The following is a 14530-nucleotide window of genomic DNA, read 5'->3' as shown; positions in this document are numbered from 1 at the left end:
GTGTATGCCTCATCGTAGATTACCGCTCTTCCTCCAGCAGGGCAGAGGGTGTCAAAAACAGGCGTAAAACGGTACAACACCCGGGACCCCCACCAACCAGCTGTTTGAGAAGGCAGCGGCACTCCAGGAGCGCCGCGGCCTTCTCACTGTTTACCGCAGGCCGAATGACGTCACAACTTGTATCAACTGGCCTGGGAGGGGCTAAGCTCCATTCAAGGGAACAGAGCTTAGCTGCGCCCAGGCCAGTGATACTAGTCGTGACGTCACTGGGCCTGCGGTAAACAGTGAGAAGGACTGGTGCGCCGCTATCTTCTCAAACAGCCAATCGGACGCCCGCCGATCAGATGCTGATGATCTATCCAGAGGATAGATCATCAGTTTAAACAAAGTGCAGAACCCCTTTAACTAGGATTAGCAGTCCTTGTTTTTCAAGGTACCGAACAATGAGAAGCTTACAGTGATTAAACATGTGACAACATTTTCGGAATGGCTTACAGGCAACTTTCTGGCATTGAGGGCTGTGTGGGCTTTAGTGTATAAATTATATATATGTTAAATAACTCTTTTCTAAATGTCATGAAAGATCATAAAATGAGCATAAAAGGAGTCAGGGCCCTGTAGTAAAATCATAATAGTGTGTTCTCCCAATTGGTGATATTGCAAAAACCAGCATAGGTTTGATGTCCCCTACCCTGCTCCACCATTCATGGTCACGGCATGACTTTTTACAAGTATACCTTGGAATATATATTGATTACAAAATGTTCTTGGGATTGTGAATCACTCATGGGTGGATCTACTGACCTTAGGTTGCACAGTTCAATGGAGAATAATGTTTTTTTTTTTTTTTTTATATGAGCAGGGCTGTTGGGGTACAGGCATCTGGAGGACCCATTCTAGTGCCCATGGCAGTGCCAACTATATGTACACAAATGCCGTAGTGCTGTTGCTCCCTGTGCTAAACCACTATCATCAGCCATATCCCTTACCATTATAGTTATTTGAATCATAATGTGGACAAGTATATTATTTTGAAAATTAAAAAACTCCCACAAGAGAGGTGTTGAGATATAAGTAGGATGGGGGCCAATTGTGGTACCCATGGCAGTGCCAACTGTATACCTACAAAGACCTTAGTGTGGTTGCTTTTTTTTTTTTTTGCCCCATCTATACTGATTTGAGTTATAATAAGGACAAGTGCAGAATTTTGAGGGTTAAAATTCTTCCATGAGAGAGATGTTGGGGTATAAGCATGATAGTGGCCCGTTGTAGTGTCCGTGGCAGTGCCAACTATATATGCAGTAGGGCTTAGTGCTGTTGGTTTCTTTGTAGCCCCATTATGATCAGCCATGTCACTTGCCATCTGTAGTGATTTGGATCGTATGTGGACACACGCAGGATTGGGTGGGTTAAAGGTTTTCACACGAGCAGAGTCTCACCCTGAACCCCCTGACGTTATATGGATAACATCACATACCTGCCACCTCCGCTGCTCCTCCCAGTGCTTTATAACTGCCATAGACTGGTCTGACCAGTCATGACCTGAGGATGCATCAAATTTATTTAGGTCTCAGTTTGGTCCAACTCCATGGACCCTTGCCCTCTAGCTACCTCAGCCTCTTCTACTATACCAGCCACAGTGCCCTCATGGCAATGATTGAAACATTATACCCCAAAGTGCCTTCTTACAGTGCTCCAGTAATGCCGCTCTACATGGTAACACAGGTCACATAATTCCTCAATAAGACCACACACTTCATTATTGATAAAAATAGGCCGTGTTGCTTTATTCGAGGTTACCTATATTATATAAATAAATATTTCATAAATAATCAGTAAATAACCATCAATAAATAATTGAACCAATAACCAATAAAATATCGACCAATAAGTCCACGCAGCATAGCTGGGCGACAAATATCCCCCTAATAAGAGCAACACGACTGTATGAAGGGAGGGAGGGCAGGGCGCTGGTCCAGGTCTTCTTACAACTGCAGGTAGCTAATGGCGATGTCCTTTCTTTTAAACCCACAGGTTTCCCGCCGCAGAAGGCTTCATCCAATCAGATGATGAACATCTTCCTGCTGCTGAACAACTGGACCAATGGACAGCTGACCTAAGAGAAGCTGTCACCAGGCAGAAACAGAAACTGGACCAGCTGAAACCGGATTTACCTCAGGTAAGCCCTGTAGAAAAACATGAGGGGGGAACACTACCACACAGCACCACATACAACCAAAACAATAAAACCACCCATAAAGGATAATCCTAACCAAGTTACCGTGTCACCATGCGTCCCCCAAGCTATACGCTCTCGGGGGCCCTCTCATTACACTCCCCGGTGTCCCTAACAATGCTTGACACAGTACTCACCACCATGCCAGCCATAATGCCTTCAAACAATGCCCCAGTAATTGCGCCTTACAGTACCAGCCACAGTGCCCCCCCCCCCCAGCATAGGTCATCAATATCAGATTGGCGGGGGTACGACTACTGGCAGCCCTGCCAATCAGCTGTTTAAAGGGCTAGTGGCGCTGCTTCCGCCTATTCTCCCTTGTAGAGTCCGCGCAGTGAAATGACAACTACCCCGTCCCCTTAAAGTGAATGGGACGACCTGTTGAAATGACACTGTGTCGCCGCTGCAAAGACCGTGCACAGGTAATATAGTAGCGGAAGCAGCGCTCGCACGAGCGTCAATACCCCTTCAAACAGCGGATCAGTGGGGAGTCGCAACCCCTTCAATCTGATATTGATGACCTATCCTGAGGATACCCCTGGTCCAGGAAGATACCACTGGAAACCATGGAAGGTGTCAGGTTCAGTTCCATTCAGTGGGGCTGAACTGTGAGCAAAAGAGCACTGCGTTATCAGCGGTGGAAAACCCTGCGCATTTCCCTCCTTCATATTCCCCCCTTCTCTTTGGATCCACTTCTGGTTTTTGCCACAAAAACTACAGCTTTTATTTTCCCCCAAAAAAGCCATGTGTGAAACCTCCTTTCAAGTTCCACATTTGAGGAGGATTTCAGGATAAATTCAACAAAAAATACTGCACCGGCAAATGACTTTTCATAGTCTAGCTTTACTTTACAACAAGCCTCCCTCTGTTGGGCAGTCTACTTTTTTTTTCTGACAGGCAGCTGCGCCTTTAAGAGCTGCACCCGCCCACTTGCTGCTGCGGATTGGCCGCCGCTCCTGCCAATCACTCGACCCCCCCCCTCCCTCTCCCCTTGCAGTGGAAGGGCAGTCCCAGTCTGGCGCTGACGTCACGGCCCGTCTGGCTGCCTGGGGTTGGATCCGGCTGCAAGGCAATCTCCTTGGACTTGAGGAGGGGGAAGGAAGGACTGGAAGTCACTGAGTGCAGACCCAGGCTGGGAGTGGAGCTGTGGACTTGTCCTCTGAGGCTGGGGCTCACACTCTCCTCCAGTCCCAGTGTAGATGACAGAACCTGGGACTGCTACAAAGTAACTCTGCTACCCCCCCCATCCCAGCCCTGACTGCAATGTTCCAGCAAGAGCAGCACCCTGAGCCCTGTGGCACCCAGTGACCCTGTGCCTCTTCTTCAAGGAGTTGCTCTCCTTTAATGTATGACTTGATGGGTTTGAACAGCACCAGCTCTGCCATCCAGTCCAATGTCTCCTGCTCCTGCAACTGCAAGAGGTCCTTGTTCCAAAGCATGGAGATCAGTGAGTACCCCTGTCTGTGGGTGTGCGGGCGGGTCTGTGGAGGCAGTTGGCAGCTTCTTGGCACTTGTGCTGGCTCTACAGAAACTTTTCCTGGAGTTGGCTGTACATTGTGTAGTATAGGAGGAAGGGGAGGGGGAGTCTGCTCCATTCTGCAGGCTCAGCTCTCCTCTGCCTCTCTAGTACTACTAGTAGTGTTACTTTTTAGGGTTTTCTTGATACATTGTTGCTCCTATATTGTGATTGTTAGGAGCAGTAATGGCTAGAGAAGGACCCCCATCTTTCTCTCGCCCAGAAGCGATCCTTCTCGGCAGATTCGAGTCCAGACGCGTCCCTTTAAGCCGCCACCTTTTATTTCTGTGTATTTGGATGTAAATGCCCTGATTGTTCCCAGTGTACTTGGCACTTTCCAGTTTGACTATTTCAGGGAGGGGACGTGTCAATGTCATCCTTGTTGAGTTTTGACCCTGGTTGGGGGCTTATTAACTCTTTCTTGCCTGGGTCTGATGCATTTATCTGGTTTGGAGGTTTATTACCCCCCTTATGTGATTAAACTCCTCCTTTTTTTTGTTTTGTTTTTTTGTTTAAAGAGTTGTGTACATCGCTGTATAAGTGCCCCCCCCCCCCCCCCCCCCTCAGAGCCCTACTCCTTTTCAGAACATCCTCACGTCACCCGGTCTCTTTTCAGAACCCCCCCCCCTTCGTTTTGCCACCGTCTTGTAGACCCCAATCACATCCCTGTGGACCCTATCTTCAGCCCTGTAGACCTCATTTTCTGCCCCTCCGGAGCCCCCCCTCATCTTCATAGATCCCTGTTTGCAGTGCTGTAGACCACCCTCCAGACCCCTGAATCTTTGTAGACCTCCTCCATGTCGTTGTACACCCCCCGTTTAAAGTCCTCTACATGCTTTGCAGACCCCTGCAAAGCCCTTGAACCCATCGGACCCCCATCACACCCCTGTAGACCCCCCTCCGGAGCACTGCAGCGTTATAGACCCCACCGCAGCCCCATAAGACCCTCTTTATAAACTTCAAAAGGTCCCACTCCTTCCCGCTTGCTGGCCCTTTTTGTCCATATTGCTGTATCTCCCCCAGATTTTTTTATTTCCACCCCTTCCCAGTGACCTCAGCCGCCAGAGTCTGCGACACTGAGACAACGTCTCCAAAACTTTTTTTTTTCTTTCTTTCTTTCTTTTTTTTTTTTTTTTTTGCGCACAGAAACTCTTACATAAAGCAGGATTAATCACCTTTTCCATAGTCTGGAATGCAGTGGAAGGATTGCTGCACCCCAGGGGTGACTCTCACTGACTCTGCTGCACTAGCCTCCGTTGCATAGGAAAACTTCAAATAAAATGGGGGCTCGCAAAATATTTTTGTTAGTTCTCCCAGGAAGCAGAGAATTGACTGCGTAAGTTTTAATAGCGTGGGGCGAGACGTTTCCTATAGCTGCAGCCTGGGTTTAATGTCCCTGCACTGAAGTCTAAGAGGGATTATGGTGACTGCACCAAAATATTTGGGAGATGGGAGGAAGCGGGGGCACCCTGTGGCTCGCGGTGTCTACCGCAACAATGCTTTGTCCTCCACAGCAGCACAGTGTATTTAAGGAGGCAGGATAGAATCCCATTATTCTCACTCTTTAGGGGGATTAGTTTGATTCTGTGTCGACCACAACACTTTTGACTCTTTGTTGCACTTTCCGTTATCAGCATCGGGCTGGAAATCCGTTATTTTAACTAGTTAAATACCCGAGTGTTGCTGGACTAATGGATGAGACCTATGAAAGCGAGACAGAGCTGAGGATTTTTGGGGTCATCAGGGGGTTATGGCAGGTGGAGGCTGGAGCACCTCGATATGCAGTGATTATTGACCTGCGGTTATGAATATTGACTTGTTGTTCCACTATGTAGTGGATGATAGGGGTTGACGTCTTTATAGATGTTGGAATCCTGAAGACGTAGCGGAAAGAGTAAAAATCTAATGCTGAAAGAATCAGTGGGTTAGTGCCAGCTCATTGGCTTTACTCATGTCATACAATATCTACAAGCACACCTGTACCAGTATACGAATATGTGTGCGTGTTATAGATGTGTGTATGTCTGTGAAAACGTATATATGTACATGTATGTAGATGGATGTATATGTGTCCTTGTCTATCTGTATATGTAGGTATGTGTATATAGGAGGATGTATCTGTATAGATGGATGTGTATATGTGTTTATCTGTGTGTGTATGTATATGTGTCCTTGTCTGTCTATATATGTATGTAGATATACATATGCATACATAGGAGTGTATATATATATATCTGTAGATGGATGTGTATATGCGTCTGTTTGTGTAGATGGATGTGTATATGCGTCTGTATATGGATGTGTGTGTATATGTGTGTACATGTGTCTGTCTGTGTAGATGGATGTGTGTACATGTGTCTGTCTGTGTAGATGGATGTGTGTACATGCGTCTGTCTGTGTAGATGGATGTGTGTACATGCGTCTGTCTGTGTAGATGGATGTGTGTACATGCGTCTGTCTGTGTAGATGGATGTGTGTACATGCGTCTGTCTGTGTAGATGGATGTGTGTACATGCGTCTGTCTGTGTAGATGGATGTGTGTACATGCGTCTGTCTGTGTAGGTGGATGTGTGTACATGCGTCTGTCTGTGTAGGTGGATGTGTGTACATGCGTCTGTCTGTGTAGATGGATGTGTGTACATGCGTCTGTGTAGATGGATGTGTGTACATGCGTCTGTCTGTGTAGATGGATGTGTGTACATGCGTCTGTCTGTGTAGATGGATGTGTGTACATGCGTCTGTCTGTGTAGATGGATGTGTGTACATGCGTCTGTCTGTGTAGATGGATGTGTGTACATGCGTCTGTCTGTGTAGATGGATGTGTGTATATGTGTCTGTGTAGATGGATGTGTGTATATGTGTCTGTGTAGATGGATGTGTGTATATGTGTCTGTGTAGATGGATGTGTGTATATGTGTCTGTGTAGATGGATGTGTGTATATGTGTCTGTGTAGATGGATGTGTGTATATGTGTCTGTAGATGGATGTGTGTATATGCGTCTGTAGATGGATGTGTGTATATGCGTCTGTAGATGGATGTGTGTATATGCGTCTGTAGATGGATGTGTGTATATGCGTCTGTAGATGGATGTGTGTATATGCGTCTGTAGATGGATGTGTGTATATGCGTCTGTAGATGGATGTGTGTATATGCGTCTGTAGATGGATGTGTGTATATGCGTCTGTAGATGGATGTGTGTATATGCGTCTGTAGATGGATGTGTGTATATGCGTCTGTAGATGGATGTGTGTATATGCGTCTGTCTGCGTAGATGGATGTGTGTATATGCGTCTGTCTGCGTAGATGGATGTGTGTATATGCGCCTGTCTGCGTAGATGGGTGTGTATATGCGCCTGTCTGCGTAGATGGATGTGTATATGCGCCTGTCTGCGTAGATGGATGTGTATATGCGCCTGTCTGCGTAGATGGATGTGTATATGCGCCTGTCTGCGTAGATGGATGTGTATATGCGCCTGTCTGCGTAGATGGATGTGTATATGCGCCTGTCTGCGTAGATGGATGTGTATATGCGCCTGTCTGCGTAGATGGATGTGTATATGCGCCTGTCTGCGTAGATGGATGTGTATATGCGCCTGTCTGCGTAGATGGATGTGTATATGCGCCTGTCTGCGTAGATGGATGTGTATATGCGCCTGTCTGCGTAGATGGATGTGTATATGCGCCTGTCTGCGTAGATGGATGTGTATATGCGCCTGTCTGCGTAGATGGATGTGTATATGCGCCTGTCTGTCCGTGTCCTTGTGTGTGTGCAGATCTCTGTATATAACATTCCAGTTGGGTTTTTCATTGGCGGATCATGCAGCGCGCCGTCCCTGTCATGGTCTGATGTCCGTTGACTCAGAGATGACTGGAGGACAGAGCCCAGGAATATATGAGTCAGTATACGGAGGGCAATTACTTGCGGCAGACGCTCTGTAAGCAGAAGATGCCATTGGTTTTCCCCCAGGTGAAGTGCTAGAGTCCTCAGCGCCCGCAGTCCCAGCTTTATGGCGTCTTTCAGGGACAGATTTCGCTTTGGAGTGTATTTCCTAGTGTTTTTTTAGGATATGGGTATTAATGTCGCTGCGCTGCATCCTCAGTGGTTCTGTCACTGTGTGTGACTAGTCTGTATGATGGTCACACATACCTGTATCACATTGTCTATAACGATGTAGCAGAGCGGAGTTTGTCCTTGGATACCAGTCACTTTGATAGCATAACACGTTGTTTGGGGTTTTACATAGGACTTCACAAAAGGACAAGATTAGTCACAAATGCAGCTCTGCTGGATCTGTATATTGAACAATACCACGTATACCAATTTATCATTTCCGCCATCAAAGTATAATGTCACTATAACATCCGGCGTTTATTTCATAAGCGGACCACTTTCAAGGATAATATACGCTATGAAATATGTTGACTTATACCATGCAGTGTCATTGGGAAAACAACGGTAAATTATCAGCCTCAGACCAAGATCCCAGTTTTTCTGGCTCTCCTTGTAAGATCGGTTCCAGGACTGCTGTGTCGATTTACAATACTGACGCAGCTGGGCTGAGTTTGTCCTCTGGCACAACTCCCTCTAACACCATGCTGTGTCATCTGCAATGTTCCATACCACTGTAGCTAAACCTGCTGCATTATAGAGGTAATGCAATGTCCAGAGACTAAAATGACAAACTCAGCTCTGCTACATCTATGCCTTAACAGTGCTGTAAGGGGTTAACCTTCATCTGCTGTTTGCTTAGGCATTCATTCCTATTCAATTTGTCACCCATGCTGCTGTATTAGGGCATTGCATAAGTTCTCCACCCCCTCTCCATCCCTGCGAAGGTCATTAAGACAAGAAAATTGTCAAAAGTCATCAACTCTAGCCATCAGAGAATCGTGGCGTCGTCAGCTTGTATATAGAAAGCCGCGTACGCGATCCTAGCACAGCCGTACCGGTATCCCCAGCCACCTGTCAGTCTGATACCTGCACCAGAGACGTGGTTACCGTGTCCTAAAGCCATGGAAGACGCTTCCTAAGAAGTTACATTCAGTGTCAGTGACCCCCTGGGCAATTATAGGATTCAGTTTGAGTCTTGGCAAAAAAACATCTTTAGAGGAATTTCTCCTTCCCTAATCTTCCTTTCAGCCTCTGCTCTCAAGAACGAGCGTGAAATCGCGGTTTGCGGTGAATTTATTTCACGGACGTTTAATAAATACATGCGTGGGATTGAAGACCCGTCGCTGGCCATGGCCCTGGACAGTAGATTAAGCTATGAGGATACATAAGGGACGGTAGGGCTTTTCGGTCCACATGTATGTAACTACAGTCATGGCGCAAAAGTGGACAGATCCGATATCATAAGACATTATGATGTATGATAATTGGCTGAGCAAGGTTGCGCAAAACATGATTGATCTAAAGGGATGTGCACTGGGGGGGGCGGGCTAAATTTTGTTTTATTATGGCAGCCTAATATGCCAGGCAGGTTAGGCTCTTCTCTAAAACCTGTCCGTTGTTTTTTTTAAAGGGAGAAAACATATTTATAAGGAAAAACAATGGAAAACTTTTTTTTTATATTTTGTTTTTCTTTAGATATAAAAGAATAAACTGAATAATAAACAGGAAAATATAGCAAGTGCAATGCCCGGATGAGGTGCAGTGCCAATGCCAGTCTGTGGTACAGATAAGTTTGCTCCAGACGCTACCCTTCGCTGTCACAATGCATGTAGGTTATGCGTTAGCTCATCGCGACGTCTCGATCTCACAGGACAGCAGCATCTTGCAGACGTCTGTCTTTTTTTTTTTTTTTTTTTTTCTCCCGTCTGGGGGCAAATAACCAGACATTGCGTGAGCTCGTTTATAAACAGTCTGCAAAACCGCCGGGCTGAGCTGCCAATGAGCGCCCTGTCTGCAGCTGCTGCAGAACCTCTTGGATAACAGAAAGATGCACTGTTGCAAAGCAGAACAACAGGGTAATGTTATTGGCAAATTATAAATTTCTTTTTTCTGTCCGGCCCTTCACCAGTCTTTCCCATAGATTCACCAATCCTAGACCAATGGTGAACGATGGATAATGGAGGCTTCTATAGCAAAAAAAACATCATTTCAGGCCAGTGGTGCTAGGTTGTTGGGTGAAGATTTACACCCCATGTGCACAACCGTATCCGTCTTGCGGTCCGCAAATCGTGGATCTGCAAAATACAAATGTGGTGTGTGTGTGTGTGCACTGTCCACATTTAAATAAAAAATTTTTTGCAGACCCATTGACTTACGGAACTATCTTTTGGCAGATGATCCGTGTGCTTTCCACATGCGTATGTCTGTTCCACAAAATGCGGACCCATTGAAGTCAACGAGTATGCAAAAAATGCGGATGCAACACGGACAGTACCCGTACTTTGCGTGTGCATGAGTCTTTTTTTTTTTTTTTTGAGGTTTTTTGTGTGCCCACTATGTATCTGTATCTGACCCCATGTGCTGAGTAGTGTGTAATGTAACCCGTTGCTCCCTGTTATCTGCCATTTCAGGCCAGGAGAGGTGACCACAATCTGTTGATCCCTTCTATCAGCAATTTCAGGCTGGGGAGAGGCTGACTAGTGTTCTTCAATGGGATGAGTAGATGTGGTAGGGCCTGCCCACCATGATCTCCAGTCCTGAAAAGCTCTAGAGACTTTTTGTGTCCATATGTATTGTGATTAGCTGCAGGTTTAAGTGCACTGTATGGCACTACTACCTTCCTGCGCGGCTGATACGTTGATTGTGCTCTATGTAAGAGCTCAGGCTGCAGATTAAGGCGACTTTCACACTCGCGTTTTAGCTTTCCGTTTGTGAGATCCGTTCAGGGCTCTCACAAGCGGTCCAAAACGGATCAGTTTGCGTTCTAATCGATTCTGAATGGAAAAGGATCCGCTCAGAATGCATCAGTTCCGTCTCCATTCCGCTTTAGAGACGGACACCAGCGTTTTTGTGTCCGTCTGATGAAACTGAGCCAAACGGATGTGGCACAATAGAAAACTGATCCGTCCTCCATTGACTTTCAATGGGGTTGAAGACGGATCCGACTTGGCTATGTTAAAGATAATACAAACGGATCCGTTCTGAACGAATGCAGACGGTAGTATTATCTGAACGGATCCATCCATGACGGATCCGCACTAAACGCGATTGTGAAAGTAGCCTTAGCTGGGTTTGTTGCCTGGTTTCTTGCGCAAGCAGCGAGTCCTGGCAAGCCTCAACTCTCATCCTTGTGTCCTCTTGGATGCTGAGATCTGGTGTCTGTTCTGCAAATCTAATTTTAACAGGAAAAGAACAGAATTTGGAACATCATGAGAGAGAAGGGAAAAAAAAAAAACACTCACAGGCCCAGATCTGAGATCTGCACATATGTTCCCAAACCCACGGCAGCTTGTGGTGTTATGTCACCTGTAGTTACCACATCCTGCTAACCTGCTCCTTGCTGGACGCTGCCAGGAAGGAAACAGACGTGCCATCCACACCCGCCTTCCGTGACCTCGCTTAGAGCTGCGGCACTATGAGCCAGGTGTAAAGGGACATTGGGGGGGATTTATCAAAAGTGGTGAGAAGGAAAACTGGCCTAGTTGCCCATAGCAACCAGTCAGATTCAACCTTTCATTTTTGGAAAATTAAAGTGGAAATCTGATTGGTTGCTATGGGAAACTAAGCCACTTTTTTTTTCTTTTCAGCTCTTTTGATAAACCTTCCCTATGCTCTGCAGAAAAGCTTTCCCCTAAAAAATGTGATCTCAGTCCCTCCAAGGTTTGCTGTGTGTCCAGAGAGGTCCCTGCCAGTCATGGCGCTCTCTACAGCCATACCTGTATTATTGGCTTTCTATTCACACAGCAGAAAGGAGGATTTGCCAAACTGCCACAGTAAAGGCTGGAATTGGCAACCAATAACCCTCGTCTACGTAAAATGGGGTATTTAAGGCTTGTAGCCATTGCCAGACCCCCATTTTGACATCATATGTCTATGAATGCCTTTCTACATAGAAGTCTGGGCTCCATGTCAGACCATTCATGAAGTTCTGCCAGTTCAGGCTGTGGAGCACTGCAGTATTTTACAAAAGGGTAGTGCGGGAACCTCCCTGCGCCGCCCTGGCGTCCATGCGTTTGACTGATGTCCACTGCTCCTCTTAAAATGCTCTGGCACAAGCTATCAGTCCTTCAAATCATTTGTTTTATACGTGAAGATATATTTTGTGGTCACCTCATAGTCTGCTGTGGTTTATTGACTGTATTTAAAATGCTATAGATCTGAGCTCCGGTTATGGTCAAAATGTGTCCGCAAGGTTTTCCTTTAAATACATTTTTTAAATACAGTTTTAACTTATGTTGCAAAAACAGCGATGTAGTCCTTTTGTAATAGGTGCATTCCCTGTGTTGTATGTTGTAGCGATTTACATTGTAAGCTCTGTTGTCCAATGAGATATGCATGGAAGATCTGTGTAGCAGAATAGGATAGTGCCATAATATATATTTACAAACCAATACAAGATGATCACCGTAATGACAGAAACATGCATAAATAGCAATCTTAAAAACTATTCCTGTAAACATCACATCATAAGGCTACTTTCACACTTGCTCTTGATCGGATCCGTTCTGAACGGATCCGATCATATTAATGCAGACGGAGGCTCCGTTCAGTACGGATCCGTCTGCATTAATAACTTGTAGCCTGAGCGGATCCGTTCAGACTTTCAATGTAAAGTCAATGGGGGACGGATCCGCTTGAAGATTAAGCCATATGGTGTCATCTTCAAGCGGATCCGTTCCCATTGACTTACATTGTAAGTCTGCACGGATCCGCTCGCCTCCGCACGGCCAGGCGGACAGCTGAACGCTGCAAGCAGCGTTCAGCTGTCCGCCTGGCCGTGCGGAGGCGAGCGGAGCGGAGGCTGAACGCCGCCAGACTGATGCAGTCTGAGCGGATCCGCTCCATTCAGACTGCATCAGGGCTGGACGAAGGCGTTCGGGTCCGCTCGTGAGCTCCTTCAAACGGAGCTCACGAGCGGACCGACGAACGCTAGTGTGAAAGTAGCCTTAAATGGATAAAATATTGTCCCCTATGTACAACAATATAACTACTATAATACTGCCTCCTGTGTACAAAACATAGGTACTATAATACTGTCCCTATGTACAAGAATATGACTACTATAATACTGTCCCTATGTACAAGAATATGACTACTATAATACTGCCTCCTGTGTACAGTATTATAACGGCTATAATACTCCTATCTATGTTCATGAATATAACTACTATAGTACTGCTCCCTGCGTAAAGGAATATAACTAGTATCCCCATAATACTGCCCACTATGTACAAGAATATAACTACTATAATACTGCCTCCTATGTATAAGAATATAACTACTATAATACTGCCTCCTATGTACAAGAATATAACTACTATAATACTGCCTCCTATGTACAAGAATATAACTACTATAATACTGACCCTATGTACAAGAGTATAACTACTATAATCCTGCCCCATGTATAAGAATATAACTGCTATAATACTGTACCCTATGTACAATATTATAGCACCCTGTGCACTACCATTGTACATATAAGTATTTAGCTTTTACATTAGCTATATGGATAGTTATTTAACCACTGGTTTCTCAAGGACAGATAAACACATAGAAACACTGGAATAATTCATAGGAGTAACAGAATTCACGTTGATCTTGTAAATGCCGCAATCTATCGAACAGTTAGTATTCTATTCTTTGTCTAATTGTCTTAAATGCAGCACAGGAAAAAGGAGAATCATCACTGGTTTAATTTTGTGGGTTTTAGCTCCGTTCGGAAAGGCGCTTTCCACAGCGGCAAGCTGAGCTAACATTACAGTCGTATAGTTAACGAAAAAACAACATAATCATTTCTCGGCCATGAAATGAACCATTTATTATTCCCTTGATCACAGCTGGAACAATATCGCTACCTGGCAATCGCTTTGTGTAACAATACCTGAATAGTGGCAATGGAAAGGTGAACTGAATTGGCATCCTCTAATCCCCATCATTCCTATATACTGATGTTGTAGACTGGCAGAGAATAACTTATTTCTAATCCAAAAAGTTGTAGAGTGCTTTGGGAATGTTAGGTGTGAGGTCTTACTGTTAGGAACCCCCTTGGTCTCCTGGCTCAAATTGCAGTCCATCTGGACTAATAATTGTACTGAATGTGGAGCAGTGCCAAACAGGGACGGAAATGCCCCAAAAGAAAAATATACCTTAGTAGACTATTTGAAACGGATGGGGGTACTTGAAGTCTCTTGTGGATGTGGACTTTATCCACTACTACATACTACTCTACAACTATGGTGGTATGATTGCATCACTAGAAGTTGCCTCTGTGTAATCTTTATTTTCAGTTAAAAAAATTTTTTTGAATTTTTGATGCTTCTTCGAACTTTAGTTTCCAAAAAACATAACCCCCCCCACCCCCCATGGTGCCAGATGGACTTGTGTGTGATTTAGCTCAATGTCCTACTAAAAAAAAGATCAAAGTCCGGTCACATGTGAAGGTTAGGGGCAATGTGCTACCCTTTATAGAACAGGTCACCCACCCGAAAAAACCCAAACAAAGTATCTCCAGCTTTCCATTCTCTGATTCAATAGGATATGTTATGGAAGAGGTTGCCCCTGTCAATGCTCACTGGGTTTGGGGGCTTCTTAAACTTGGCTTGACCCTCTGAGGAACTAGATACGGTTCCCAAGGGAGGAATTATCTGGCAATCACTGCTAAAG

The 14530-nt window shown here is 45.4% G+C and overlaps 1 protein-coding gene across 1 annotated transcript in view; it reads left to right on the top strand.

Moving 5' to 3' along the window:
- The first annotated feature begins 3272 nt into the window (after positions 1 to 3272).
- PMEPA1 (prostate transmembrane protein, androgen induced 1) overlaps positions 3273 to 14530 on the top strand; it is a 46445-nt gene continuing 35187 nt past the window's right edge. Inside the window, exon 1 of the mRNA XM_044296782.1 lies at positions 3273 to 3683. Coding sequence (XP_044152717.1) covers positions 3581 to 3683 — 103 coding nt within the window. The 5' untranslated portion in view covers positions 3273 to 3580. The remainder of the gene's footprint in view (positions 3684 to 14530) is intronic.

The sequence above is a fragment of the Bufo gargarizans genome, chromosome 6, assembly GCF_014858855.1.
Source record: "Bufo gargarizans isolate SCDJY-AF-19 chromosome 6, ASM1485885v1, whole genome shotgun sequence".
NCBI lineage: Eukaryota > Metazoa > Chordata > Amphibia > Anura > Bufonidae > Bufo > Bufo gargarizans.
Note: the sequence above shows the minus strand (reverse complement) of the source record. Positions and strands in the feature narration are given on the sequence as shown.